The sequence below is a fragment of the Eretmochelys imbricata genome, chromosome 1, assembly GCF_965152235.1.
Source record: "Eretmochelys imbricata isolate rEreImb1 chromosome 1, rEreImb1.hap1, whole genome shotgun sequence".
Taxonomy (NCBI): domain Eukaryota; kingdom Metazoa; phylum Chordata; order Testudines; family Cheloniidae; genus Eretmochelys; species Eretmochelys imbricata.
Genome location: NC_135572.1, coordinates 331,821,669 through 331,836,740, shown reverse-complemented (window position 1 = coordinate 331,836,740; position 15,072 = coordinate 331,821,669). Strand labels below are relative to the sequence as shown.

Genomic DNA, 15,072 nt, shown 5'->3' with positions numbered 1-15,072 from the left:
ATTGAAGTAGATTGAGTTAGATCCACTACACGGTGCTGTGTGGATGGGAGAGAATTTCCCGTCATCTTCCCTTATGCTTCTGAGGGAGGTAGAGTACACAAATAGAAGAGTGCTCTCCTATCGCTTTAGCATGTCTTCACCAGACCCTCTAAATTGACACTTGCTACATCAATTGCAGATCTACTGGTAAGTGTAGACATGCCCAAAATGTATGTGTGTGTTTTTTAAATTAACCCTTCTGTATTTTACAGAAAATGGAGCCCCCTTAGTCAAAATTAACTTGTTAAAAGCCCGCCTTTTGGAGCTAAGATTTTATTAGAACAATACTCTAACTGGGTTAAACAAGATTTGCATAAGATGAAGAAATAATAGATTTTACTATTCCATCTAGTAACAGTAACATGAAGTTAATGAATCATACTAGATACATACAGTGGTACAAAAGTACTGTTTTTATTTTCAACATAAAAAAAATTACTCTTTGGTTTTGTAACTTTAAAAAGTGAGAAACCTGTCAAGGTTACCAGGTCTTAGTGTGATGTCAATGAGAACTAGTTTATCAAACTTAACACTTTTAAGCCCATCCAGAATAAACTGGGTCCAGACTGTTTCCCTCCAAGTTACAAGCAGGTGCTGTATACTGCAACTTTCTGGCTGATTGCCTGTAAGAGGGAGCGTACTGTTTCTTCTAGTTCCACCAACTGTTTGGCTTTGTCTTCCAAGACTTTCTGATTGTTCTCATACGTGCTTTCCAAATCTGCAAGGAAAAGGGAGAAACTATCAGCTGTTGTTTGGGCAGTAAAATCATACCCTGTTTAAAGTATTAATTCAAATCTTTGAGGTAGAAAACCTGAGATTGGATGATACAGATCTGGGCCTGACAACTTGTCTCAATACTATGGAAACAATGAGGAAGTACTTACCTATAAATGAAAATGTACAACTGTGTCCTTTAATTCATGTTGGAAAAATGGCTTAGGGGTTCTACAAAGAAATACAGACTTGAAAGGACACTAGAGTATGTTGGCTAAGTTATGGTCAGACTGTTCAGTGAATTGTTGCAAATAAGGGGTTGACGTAAGGAAGAGTGGTTGGGGATGAGTACAGCTTCCCCATGTCTGGTAAAAGCAGACAGAAAGCTCCCGTTTCTCCCTGGTTGGTAAGGTGAGAGCTCCCCCTCCTGTTTCAATATACAGCTCTAAATGTGGAGTTCTTAAAACTGTTCTGTTAGAGTTAACTCCAATTTTCAAAAAGCAACTCTGCCAGTATCACTTTGGGTTATGATCATGACAGATCTTACGAGAACAACAGTGCTTAGATGGGAGATATCCAAGACTATGGTGCTGCAGGAAATCCCTACTTTTAGTCTTTCAGGGTGCCATGGCACTTGATGTATGTTAGTCTAGTCAAATTAGTTAGGATAAATTATGTTCCACTTAATCCTCCCAGGTGAATAAGTATTCAATTTATGGATACAATTTATTCTTTCCTAAATAGTTGTGCAATGTTATGTGCTGTTGATCAGTGACTGCATTTCTCCCAAGACGTGGTTGCACCACACTACTGGGTGAATTGATCTCTGTAAGTGTGAAAAAGGATGTTTGGATCATTTGAAAAGTGTTCCATTTACTGTGTACATAAGTGTGTGAACATCCAGCAATTAGTGTAATAGGAAATAATGAATTTTTAACCATTCTCCAGCGTGAAACATTACTTCAAAATATGAAAGGAGACCCTTTTCTCATGCAGGCAGTCTTACCCTTGAGCAGCTGGAGTTTGCTGTTTGCTTGAGCTAACAATGATTTAGCTTCATTCTGCAGCGTTCCAGCTTTCTTCCTGGCATCAGCAGACTCTTCTGTTTTTTTGGCAATTAGGTTTTCAACGGTTTTATATTTGGCGTTCAGTTCACTGTCAAGTACCTGCAGTTTCAAATTCACAACACAAGGTGGGGTTATTGCTCAGAAAACTGCAAAGCAAATGCCTGTTTCACCACTTGAACAGATGGTCTGAAACTTCCTGCTGCTTCCGTGGAGCTGAGACATTACTAGTGAGGATGTCGGAATGAAAGATTTGACAGCACAAAGTGTGTTCTAGTATTTTCATCAGAAGGGTAGCCGTGTTAGTCTGGATCTGTAAAAGCGGCAAAAAATCCTGTGGCACCTTATAGACGAGCAGACGTATTGGAGCATAAGCTTTTGTGGGTGAATACCCACGAAAGCTTATGCTCCAATACGTCTGTTAGTCTAAGGTGGCACAGGACTCTTGGCTTAGTTGTCCCAACACTCAGCTTTTGCTTTAGTTACATCTCCCCCTTTCTCATTCATGTTTCATGCCTGCTGATGGCAGACACTTCTGGTGATCAGCTGCCCTTTTTAGTTACGGGGCTGGTCTGTTTCAATATCTAAACGTTGATAAACTGTACAGGATTTAGCCACAGAATTGGTGACTAGTGAGAGCAAATCCTGCAGAGTTTTCCAATTTAAGGGGGACTAACAGACATTGCTTCTGGACGTGCTGATTCAGTACAGAAGTGACCATGGCATTGCTTGTACTGTTGACAACTGCCAGAGAGCAGCAGTGTCAAACAGATGGAGTTGAAAATAGGGCACCTTGTTACTTTAAGTACACTCTCTCTCTCTAATCTTCAGCTATCATGAGCAGCCCTGGAATTGGGGGTTACCTCACCTATAGTGACTCATGAGGTCACAAGCACTTCCCAGATGTTACAGAAAACACAAGGCTAGTGTCTCAGCTGCACTTCATTTTTTGCAGCACTCAGTCAGCACATAGCAGAAATCTCCTGCAAGTCTCCAAATATCCCTAGCAGGGAGGCGGCCTCATCGGGTGTAGAGCTGGGAAAGTCAGCTCCTACATCTCCTTCCCTCCCTCCCGGGGCAAGCGTTGGGACAGGTAGTGGGTGCACCAGCCACTCTGGTCTGTAGATTAGAATCCTGAAAACTCACCGGCAGTGTGAGCAGCATGAAATGTGCCATCTACAGCATGGGTAGGATCTGGGGAAACTGTCACTACTACTGATAATATGGGTTATCACTCTTTTCTGTCTTTCCTCCTCCCCCCATGCTAAATAATCAGCTTCTTGTACTTGTTATTAAGCAGCATTTCAGAGGTCCCTTGTTTAAAGTTAAGTGTTGCTTAAAGGTTAATTCCAACATCTTCGCTCTTTTGGGAGAGGGAAGACTCCTTTGAGACAGATGACTTTATTGCGGACAATAGATCAGAGCAGTGAGACTTCCTTTGACATAGAACGTTTTTTGTCAATTGTTTGAAGGCTGAAATAAATCAGAATCCTTCTTAAAACATATTGACTTCGGGAGAGACTCCACATAGACACGGCTGAGAAAGACACTGCTATGCTTGCAGAATATTAGATAACTTTAGATAACTGCTTACCACACACTAACTAGAGGAGCAGGCTGGCAAGTGTTACATTGAGAGATGGAATTTTTCTCCCGTGACTGAAGTGATGGGGGAATTCCCTTCAAAGTGGCAAGTTACAAGTACTTTGTTTGACAGCTGAATAATGTTTTGTACTCAGTGCCCAAGGCACTTCACAGAAGGTAAGAAAACAGTATTTAAACCCATTTTATAGATGGTGAAACTGAGGCACAGGGAGGTGTTGCCAAAAGGTAAACATCAGTGGCAGTTGAGAGTAGAACTGAGATTTACCAATTTGTAACTCTACACTTAAATCCATCAGAATATGGAGATCATTCACCTCTCCATGACTGACAGCTTCCTGCTCGTCTAGGAATTGGAAGTCAGCAGGCTTTTTCTACCATGTAAGTTGGTGCCAAAGCAAGTAGAAATTAATGTATTGGCAAATGGACCCAGCATGACCTTATTAATAAACGAATTGGAAGCAACAAGTCTGACCTAGTTCACTGAACGATGCCCGTAATATTCCTGGGCAGCTAGCTCGCTGACGCCTGGTGCCCAAGCAAGACAAGATCATGAATAAAGCTAGCAGTAGCACTGAAATGCTCTTTTATGCCAAATATTACTCCCATGGATTGAGTTTTTGAGGAAGTCAGCTGGCACGTAGGCATCTCACCTCTTTAACTTCTTCGGCATTTTGTTTCACAGTAGCAATGGTTTCTTCAATCTCTTCCACGTTCTCTGAATTTGTAGCAGTCTTTTGTTTAAGATCTTCCACGTTCTTCTCTAGCTCAGTAAGACGTAGGGTAGCGTTGTTTAAGGTTTCTTCAGATGCTGCATTTTCAGATTCAATCTAACCAGGAATGAAAGAACAGTTTAAATATTCCCCCAACAAATGTATGTGCTGATTTTTGAAATTAGCTTTCTGGAGAAAAGTCTTGACCAACTATTTAAAATGTCTTATCTCCAAAGTCTATCCTCAAACGGGCATTGTGCAACTCTGAAATATCAGCCAATCTACTATGAAATATGATATGTGAGGGTTTTAAGAGTACAAATTACAATTTACAATTCAAGTGAAGTAAGAGGGGATTCAATTTTGAAAGTGAACTAGATTGTATGTCATTAAAAGTGTACCTTACGAAATGGAGAGAAATAACCTTTCATTCTTTGTACAACCCAAGCTGGTTGAAATAATTGACTTTTGAATGTCTAAGAGTGCAAGACTGGAGCTGTAATGTGTTTGTAATTGGTAAGGATAGAGTTCCACTAACTTCTGAGAGCATTCCTGGTGCACATCTGATACTCCAAAGGTTGGGGAGGAGATGCATCCCAGTGTAAGATGTCACCAAGACATCTGCAGTCTTTGGCTTCAATTAATTGTAAACTCATGTGAAATACATGGGATTTCAACAAGCATTTACACATGTCGAATTGCTCAGCTTACAGGGCAAAAAAATTCCAGATTTGAAAATGTGAAAGGCATTAGTCAAACCAACAGCTCAGCTAGATCCATTATTGTCCATATAAATGGAAAGAAAGCACTGCTGTGTTAATTACCCTTTCAGCAATGGATAAACAAGTGCTGGGTAGCTTAGGAACCTAATAAGCTGAATATTGACACTATCAGATTTTAGTGCTTTACAGTTTTGTCAATGGGACGATCTGTGAAACGGTTCTTTATGAGCTGGACTTGATGAAATGGGAATGGTCAAAGTCTTCAAACTTGAGTGAAAAAGTTCTAATTCTAATGGAAGATATTTCATTCTTATAGAAGCCCACTATTAGTGTTGAAAGTACTTGGGTGGGCTTATTCTATGACTGGGAAGGGCCCTTCTCTCATTATTTGAGAAGCATTGAGCGAGCACACTTGGACACTATCACTAATAATGAATTAGTTCTTTACTTAAATATTCACCCTCCATGCATATGGGGCTCTGCAATGACATCATTTGGCAAACACAACAATTAATGCTTCAATAAAGCATTAATGCTCATGTGTTCTCACACTGTACTGGCAAAGTCTTTTGCATGGTGGGAGAGTTGGCAGCATGGCTCAGCTACCAAGTGATATACCATCTGTGTTGTAGGATTTCCTGGGGATCTGAGGACACCTGTTTGGTTGGAAGGCACATCCCAGTTCTGCACCCGCTGAAGTTAGTGGCAAAGCACCGACTGACTATAGTGGGGAGGAGAGCCCTCCTTTGCTTTGCTCTTAATTCAGACAGTTTGCTGTTTCAAGAGCTCCTCTTCCCTTAGCTAAAGTGGTTACCTAGCGTCAAACTAGGTACACTGTGAATATTTTTTAAATATAGTTAGGACTTACTGAGGTAAGTAGGTCCTGTGTTCCTCTAATGTCTTTGTCAGCTTGTTTGATGGCCTTTTCGGCTGCATTTTGGGCCTTTTCAGCTTCTTCCAGTGCTTCTTTCACAATAGCTGCAGTGACTTTAACATCTTTTGCACTTTTGCTGTGGAGCAGAAGTAACAATATAATATGTGACATGAGAAATGTTTCATTTTGGTATGAATAAGAATTTACATTAGGATGAATTTAGCTTACTATGTTTTTGAAAAATATTTGAATGAAATCAATAGTCTGGTTCAAAATCACTGATTTAAAAAGACAGCTGATACAAAACAGCGTAGTACTCATTACCTTGCTTTATTTGCTTCATCTAACAGCATCTCAGCTCTGGCAATGTCTCCAGCACTTTGTTGTAAGATAACCTCTACATCAGAAAGGCTTTCCACACGCTCACGGATATCCTCTGTCAGGGTCTGTAGCTGCTGGGGGCTACTTGGCATCTCCATGTTCAACACTTCATTAGCAACCGCCTCAATGCTATCCAAATCAGCGCTATCCTCTAAGATGGCACAAATGCAACAGGGTAAGCGGACAGTTGAGAGGATTAGCAAGCCATCTATGCCAAATGTCAAAATTACACTACTGAAACTTGTCAGTGTGGTTCCTTAAAAGCAAGAAACTGACAAACAACCATGGCAAATGAATCACCACCACAATTTGCAGAAAATAGGCAGTGTGCTCTGTTAGGGTAAAATTCACTCCTATGCAGAATGCTACCACAGAGCATAGAGCCCTGCTTAAGTCCCATTTTAGCTTCTTGAGGGGTACTTTTCACCCACTGGCCTCCACTGGCTTGAGCACAGCTTGGGAATCAGTAGAACTGTGTAATTCCTAACACTGATTTACTGCATGGCTTTGGGCAATCTCAGACCCTGTCTGCCCCCCATTTCTCCAGCTATAAAAGAAAGATAATTTGACAGCCCCCTGGAAGCTGTAAGGATCAGTTAGATAATGGACCCACGTTCCATTGAAATCCACGGGAGTTCAACAGGAATGAATTTGGTCCAAAAGTTGTAGTGCTGTATGGAGTGCTATGAACACAAGATGCTAGTGAAGTAGAAAATATTATGAACTGAAATGGAATAAGAGGGTCATTCCTTTGGTGCACATTCGTACATTTCTAAAGTGAAAGACGGCCGTGCACAGTGTTTATAGATACATGTAACACCAGCATTTTATGGCTCTCAGAGGTTGCGGTTTAAGCAAAGTTGCTTCTATTGTTCAGATGGTCCTATGGTGCTATTACATGTATGTGTTTGCACAGGACTGAACACGTTGTTAGCACGTAAGAAAACATTGATGTATTTTGGCCAGCAGTTGCGCATAACAGACCTCCTTAATGGAGACTGTCCTCCATCTTCCAAAAGATCTCACACTTCTCCACAGGTTAGCACAGCTAATGATTGAAATTTCAAAGCTGATTGAGGAGGAGAGTTAGCTACATCGTTCCCTTGAAATTAATGGGAGTAGCATGACGATCTCCTACTAAGTTTTAAACCACTCCACCACCAATCAGCACTATTGCAGAGGAGAAGGCAAAGTCTGTTAAAGTTCCAATCGTCATGAAACTGAAAGGCTTGAAGGAGGGATTATTTCCTCCTTACTGGGGTGCATTTTTCCACAGCATTGTGCAAAGAATCAACTGCCAATCTGTATTGGTAACCTCATCTTTCACCTATAAAGCTGAAAAGGGATCCCACTGCTTATAAAAATCTTAAATAAAATGCATTATCAAGACAAGACTCACAGACACGATAGTATTTAGAAAGGATTTTAAGACTAGGTTGTGCAGCTACCTAGAGAAATGCATGGGAAAAGCTATCTACAGCATGTGCAGAGCTGGAAGAGTCTACTACTTTGCATCTGTAAAGGTAACACATTTATAACATCCTAACTTTATAAAGGCTTCTAAAAATAAGCTAGCAGAATTTCTCATAAAGATAGAAATCAGTAATGTCAACTAAGGTAAAGATCATCCTTACGCATCAGAAATTCCCTGATCTGCTTAATAAGGCTTCTCAGATCTTCATTGCTTCTGTCCACTTGTTCTTTTGTGGCATTGGTTTTGAGCAAAACTTTTTGTGCATTTTGTTTTGCTTCGTCTGCTCTCTGTTTTGCCTCTGAGACCTACGGGAAGTAAATAAGGTGGCCTGGTTTCACATTTCCTTGCACATTAAGGCCCATTTTGCAAACCAAAATGCAATTCTGAAAAGGCAATTGATATTTGGAATCCAAAGCAGTGTGGGAAACTTCTTCTCATAAAACTCACAGAATGCTTTTAAAACATGCTAGAATCCACAACACCAATGTTACTTTAAACAATTCAGATAATGTTTATGGATTACACATGGAATTTCAATTTAAACAAGTTCACTTTTTATGAGGCTCTTTTAAAAATAAAAAGGGGAGGGGGGGATAGTGCTGGTGAAGTTATGCAACTGGAAAGAAACATTTTAAAATTAATGTCTGGGGGCCAGATGTTCTGTAGTTTTGTATCATATCCCTGTTGGTGGAATTTCTTTCATTTTAAATCAATGTTTAGTGATCTACTTGTAAAGAGTTACCATTTTAGAGAGTTCTTCAACTTCCGCCAAGGCACTGAGTATGTCTCTGTCAAAATCCATGGCTTTCTGCCACGCACCGTGAGCCACAGTAACCAATCCCTCGCAGCCTGGTCCTCCACATTTCTTTTCTCCTTCCTCTGTTCGGCAGTTCAGACCGCCACACTCTGAGTCAGCACAGGAAGCCCCTGAGGGAGTTCCGCACGTCTGCAATAGACGGATAAGAAATAGTCATGCTTAACTGCCCTTGCTTTTGGGGGGGGAGAGAAAAGGAGGAAAGTGCACCAGGAGGTTTCTGATGATGCTGGAAACATGGAGTGGCACCCGCACCCCTGGCACTGAAATCTCAGGAGACTGCCTGAGAAGTAAATGGTAGCTGTAGCTGCTGGACTGCGGCATCAAAAACTAGGGCACTCCCTACTTCACACCTGTGTCACTGCGAGATTTGTTACAGTGCAGAGTGACGGGGGAAGGTAAGCTCCTCTCTATAAACACAGCCCTCCAGGAACAAGCAGTTTGGGTTATAATGGCAGTAACAAGACAGTCATCCACCCTGCACTGTCTTACTGAATGACACAAAATCGACAAAGACTGGGTTCTTTCAATGGAAAATTACCCTCAGCCTTCTCTTAAAAATGGAGAGGGAAGAGGAAGGCTCTTCCCTCCTGAAGGCAAAGCCATGGATTGAGCTGGCTGAAACTCAAACTTGGTCCCAGGGAAACTGTCATATCTGAAAATTTGTTGCAGATTGGAAGAAACCCAAAAATATTTTGAAATTTCCTCAAATGAAATTTTCCAAAAGATACCATTTTGGGTCTATCTAAGTAAAATGTTTTGTTTAAAGCAAAATGTTTCATCCTGAGTTTGACTTTGAAAGTTTTATATAAAGTTTCAAAAAGTTGTTTCAGAACAAAAAAAATCAACGTGTTCCAGTGTGACTTTATCAAAATGCTTTTTTCTCAAAATGAAATTTTGACCAAAAAAAAAAAAAAAAAAAACAAAACACTAAACCAAAAAACAAAGAAGTTCCCCTGCAAAGGTTTAATTTTGAAGAAACAGCATTTTGTAATGTAAATACATTTGATTAGCAAATGTTTAACCAACTCTATCCGTGAACTACCCCCAGAGTCTGGACAATAAATGGAATCACTAAAGATATATATATATATATATATATTTTTTTTTTTAAATAAGGTCGAAGGTTGAGCAAAGTTTTCCTTTTTTGGCAGGAGGTGGAAGGAAGGATGATAGTCACAAAAATAAACATTTTGCTGGCAATATACCCCCAGTAAAGGTACACGAAACTGAATCAGGTTAATTGTAGATGTTCTCTTTCTCTAACAAAATGCTTTTCCTTTCCCTTCCCTGATGTTTGGCATGCAATCCACTATTCTCTAGACCAGTGGCTCTCTACCTTTCCACACTACTGTACCCCTTTTAGGAGTCTGATGTGTCTTACATACCCCAAATTTTACCTCAACTTAAAAACTACTTGCATACAAAATCAGACATAAAAATACAAAGTGTCACAGCACACTATTACTGAAAAAGTGCTTACTTTCTCAGTTTTACCATATAATTCTAAAATAAATCTTACAGAATATAAATATTGTACTTACTGCACTATATACTAAACACTGAAATGTATCAACAAGTAATTATATGAAATTTTAGTTTGTACAGACTTTGCTAGCTTTTATTGTAGCCTGTTATAAAAGTAGGCAAATATTTAGATGAGTTGATGTTCCCCATGGCAGACCTCTGATTGAGAACCACTGCTCTAGAAAGCAGAACATCCTACCCCTAAGAGGGCTCCTTCCTTAAGGCTCCCAGCAACTAATGATACTGCCTAGAAAGTTGATAGAGGGACAATGCAATCTTTAGAGAAATCATCCTGTAACTTACTGATACCCCTAGCCACTTAAGTTAATAAATATGCCCTTTCCATCACAGTTGCAGGCTGAATTCTTTTCCAGCTGCAGCTGATTTACTTCAAAGTAAAGTTGCAGAAGGAACACTGAATCTCCCAGGAAAAAGCCACCCTACCTCAGATTTACTTCAGCTTTATCGCTATTCAGAGAATAAGCACCAGACTGCTTCTCAGAGTGACCTTTTGACTCAAGAGCTCAGAAAAAGGTCTGCTTTGACTTAGACAGATCAGAAAAGTCCAGGGCAAGCACACAGCATGCATAAAGTGCCCACTGGCACATCTTCTACCGTCCCCACCTCTACTGGCATTGTCCTACATCCACAGTCTCCTACTCTCATTTTCACCAGACAACCCCACGTCTGGTGCCATGTCTTGCTGGACAGGGACAGTGCTCCACAAAACATGGAGAGACAACGAAAATTCCTGTAAATCCAAACCATTACATCAGCAAGAGTGAGGCTCAGGGAAGAAACTCGATGAAGAGTGCTGCAGAGGCTTAGTGGAGTAGTTTTTGGGGCTCATGACCCCAAAAAGCTGGTCTTATAATCAACCAAGTTTGATAATCCTTTGTGGGTGCAAAAGGACTGTGGGATTTGGGTCATGGGAGGAAACAATGGGATGACTGACTATTGTCAGGGAGAGGGGGTTGGAAATGGGAAGGGTGAAGTGGGTGTGGTTTGGAAGGTAGTGCACCCCTTGTGGTCCACAAGTCATGGAACAGGTTGCAGTTCATAATCTCTCTCAGTATACCTGTCAAGCATTTTCCCATAAGCAAAACTCACTTCAACAAAGTAGCAGGCTCTGCCTTCCTGCCTGTCGTTTCTGCAATAGCACCACTGATGTTTTCCTGCAGATTCTACACCCAAAGAAATCTTAACCAAGTACCTTCTCAGCCACTTCAGAAAGATCCAGACTTTGCAGCTTGCCTGCGAGTTCATCCAGAAGGCGTGACTGTTCTTCTTGTTTTGCCTTGAACTGGGCCTCTTGCTCACTGATTAAGTCTTCCACTTCCTGTCGTGTCTGAGCTGACAGTTCCACAAGGCTATCAGGGTGAACACTGGAGGCATTGACCCTCTCTTCTGCCTCCAGGGACATCTGAAAATATTTGGTGACACTATCCAAGGCTCCTGCAGAAATTAGATCCAACTGTTCAGCAGTCAGCCCTCATTGCTGAATTTATAGTACAAACAATTTGTTACAGGGAGGCTAGTGGATGACAAAATTGTATAAGACCATTTCTCTATTAAACTGAATACAAAGTTATACAAACGTTATTACTGTTAGGATGCTTGAACTATGTATGGCGCAAATTCTGCTATCCTTAATCAAACAAACCTCCCGTTGATGGTCCCAGTGATTCTTTGATTTCAATGGTCTACAGAATTTGACTCTCTAATATTAAGAAGTTTGAAAATTCTTCCAGACTAAGGGTCTGATCCCACTCCCACTGAAAGCAAAGGAAGATCTGGCTCTAGATTTATAAAGCTAGATCTTATTTACTTCTGTGACTCACTGATTCCATGGAACTGCTTGGTGATTAGGTGCAATTCACCCATGAGGAATGGACTAACACAAGACCTACACATCACTGAAGTCCAGGCTTGACTGGGTATACATACTGTCCAATCCTTGTGCAGGCCCTCTGCACAGGGGTTAATGTCACTCTTTGTATGGGTGGTAGAATCTAGCCCTAAAGTGAGACATACTCTTATTCATAAAGATTCATGCAGTCTTTCATACAGAAACTTAGTGATCTCATGTAATTAAATGTGAGCCAAAGTAACTTCAGACATCTGTATGTGTACTTAATTGTGGTATGTAACAAAATACAAGTATACCACTGGGCTTACTGTTGGTACATGTAACTGGTCTACAACTTCTATACATTAAGAGGTTTTAAGATGACTTTGTGCTCTAAGATCTTAAGCTAGTTTTACAATGCACACAAAAACAGAGGCTTCAAAGAAATTCCTGCTAAATCAGCAACTCTGCCAAGACTCAGAAGGAAACTGCACTCACAGGAACACGTTTTATTACTGTTTAGAAGATTAACCTGATATTTAAAACCATACACGTATTTAATCATTTGCTGCCCTGGCTTTTTTCCTTCCCCCCATGAGACACCTCACCCCGGATATCAGAGATTTTTATAAACTCGAGTTGTTCTGCAAGTTCTTTCACAACGTGGTCTAGGCTCTCTGCATCTGTCTCCAGGGCCCTCAGGTGAGTGTCCGTGTTATTGCTTTTTAACGCTATCACGGAGAGCTTGTCTTCTATTTCAGCCATCTTTTCTGTAACATCTGCTGCTAGTTTGCTGCAAGCAAAACACAGAACCTACATTTACTCAAGGGGGGACAAAAATCAGCCTTGGGTTATTTTTTTTTTTTTTTTAAATAAAGAAAGCTGTACAGTAGTTAAATTCCTGCCATCCCTCCCCAGCCAGTGCTGTAAGCGATTTGTAACAACTTGCCTTCCTAGAATACTGGTTTTGTTTTCTTTATCACAAAAAATGACTTTTTAATCTACAACACATTTATAAACTCAAAGCACCCAATTGCTCAGAAAACAGCTGCTTTGTGTAAGATTAACCAGAGCCAGATTCCAGAACACTGGTGTAATGCTTTTGAACCATGGCAACTGCATAGGTCAGAGTGTCAACTACTATGATCCATACATAATTTGCTTCACATCCCACACAGCTACAAATGCATTTTTTGATTATTACAACTGAATGTCAGAAAAAAAAATTCTCTGGACACAATGGATTCATTTAACTACTTTATAAAGATCCCCTTTTGCCAATGGCATCTTCTGGGTGGAGATGGGAGAAAACATCTCACCTCCCGCAAGAAAGGTAAAAGGTGAGCGAGATCAGCTCTTTCCTCTCTGTTCGGCAAGCTGTTCCCTGCTCGCCAGTCTTTTTGCTCCAACAAAAGTCCCAGACTTCTGTTGTGAGGCCCAATAAAGTGGAACCAGAGATGTGATTGCAGCCACGGTTCACTGACATAGGTACACGGTCATCAATGGGACTTGAACCTGGGACCTCCAGCACCAAAAATGATCCAGCTGTAAGTAGCAGGCTGTTATAAGGCCTCAACTAATGGAAAGATTCAACTGACCTCACAAGGCTTTGAATCAGGACCATCGTCACTGGGCAAGGCACTAACAGGCAATATGAGCACATGCACCAAGCCCGTGCATTACATATTAACTGATTTCAGTAATTCCCATGGCCTCTACTCCAAATAGTTGCCTCCATCCTGGAAGCACAAGGCAGTTGGTGTGTCTGAAGCTGAGCTCAGTTTACATCGTCATCAGTAGCTGGAACTTACACAGTGTTCGTCCTCTTCAAAGTCCCCTACAAACGTTAAGGGCCCATCACTCTCCCCTCCCCCAGTCCAGGTGAAAGGGAGCAAAAGTGAGATGTTTTATAAAGGAGGGGAGAGGAAGAGTGGTTCCTCTGCCTGCCCTCACCTCTCTTGGAATATAACAAATACAACAACTCTCCAGGGATACAGGTTAATGGAGCTGGGAAGCAGCCACGAACCATTAACTACAAAACCTCTTCACAAGCATTTTAGCCTCCCCTTTTGGTTTGGAAGGGAACATTTTAAAGGTGCATGGAAAAGACTCATATTCCCATCAACTGCTTTCAATTATTTCAATCAATAACTAAAGACTGTTGGTCTTTAACCAGCCTAGATTTCACAGGGGGCTCACCTGCCCTTCTCCTTAGTTTTAAATACAAAAAATACAGGACTACCGCATCTTACACTTCATGAAATGGAGACAACCAGTGTTACAACACTGGCATTTTCTGTTGACAATATTTTGGTTTTTAGATTAGAAAGAGACGTCTGCCCTGCTATCTAGATGGCTATAAAACAAAATTCCAAGAAGTCAGTCTCTGTCTCTACATTTTCTCACATAATAGCTGTGCTTGTCCTTTGCCCTGGGGGATCACAAGGAATCAACATGACTGGCTCTGAGTTAATTGGTTGGCAGGCTGACAAAATACAAGCATGGCCGCCCCTTCCAAAGATCGTGACAGTCTGGGGTCCCAGCTGCATTTTGTTTGCTCTCAGTAGAATCTGACTAAGAGCACTGCAGGCCCATTCCTGCCAGACAACGAGGGCTCTCAGCTCTCACTGAGGAGTTGAGGATGCTCAGCACACTGGAGTATCGAGCCCTAACTGAGCAGGAAATATTCACACAACATGTCCTGTACTCACCCTGCTTCCTCAAAGAGATTTCCAATGTTTTTAAGGGGCTCAGCAGCTGGATTTTGAGCAAGGATACTTTTAATTTCATTCAGTTTCTCTTCCACAGTGTTGACAGTTTGCTGGTAAGGGCCACTGACCCCACTGATTTTCAGGATTTTTGCTCTCTCCAGGAACCGCTGTGTCCTATTGGTCAGTTCACTAATGATGACGTCCCACAGAGCGAAACACTGATGGCATGGCGCGCAGTCAGGGAAGATGCCAGAGTAGCCGCGGGTGCACTTGTCACAGCTGGGCCCCTCGACACCCTCCTTACAGACGCACAGCCCCGTGGAGCGATTGCACTGAGGTGTCTGGATTCCACGGGGATCACAATCACAAGCTGGGAGGGGGGAAAGTAACAGCAGCAAAGCTTAGATAGGATGAAAATGGTGGTAAAGTTGGCAGGAAAAATATATATTCCCTGACACAAACAGAAGAACTTTAATCATAATTACATGAATGTGAAATCAGTATGTATGCAAACTACAGTAGTCAGCTACATCCGGACAGGGTTACCTTGCTGTGAATGCCAGGACCAACTATTATAAAAGGAGGACA

The 15,072-nt window shown here is 41.3% G+C and overlaps 1 protein-coding gene across 1 annotated transcript in view; it reads right to left on the bottom strand.

The window, feature by feature from the left end:
- Window positions 1–429: 429 nt before the first annotated feature.
- The window catches only part of LAMB1 (laminin subunit beta 1), a 70,229-nt gene continuing 55,586 nt past the window's right edge, over window positions 430–15,072 (bottom strand). The window contains exons 24-33 of the mRNA XM_077835279.1: window positions 14,485–14,854; window positions 12,382–12,566; window positions 11,138–11,379; window positions 8,326–8,529; window positions 7,744–7,888; window positions 6,053–6,260; window positions 5,723–5,864; window positions 4,073–4,249; window positions 1,760–1,919; window positions 430–757 (exon numbers count right to left, since the gene is read on the bottom strand). Of these exons, the coding sequence (XP_077691405.1) occupies window positions 621–757; window positions 1,760–1,919; window positions 4,073–4,249; window positions 5,723–5,864; window positions 6,053–6,260; window positions 7,744–7,888; window positions 8,326–8,529; window positions 11,138–11,379; window positions 12,382–12,566; window positions 14,485–14,854 (1,970 nt within the window). The 3' untranslated portion in view covers window positions 430–620. The remainder of the gene's footprint in view (window positions 758–1,759; window positions 1,920–4,072; window positions 4,250–5,722; window positions 5,865–6,052; window positions 6,261–7,743; window positions 7,889–8,325; window positions 8,530–11,137; window positions 11,380–12,381; window positions 12,567–14,484; window positions 14,855–15,072) is intronic.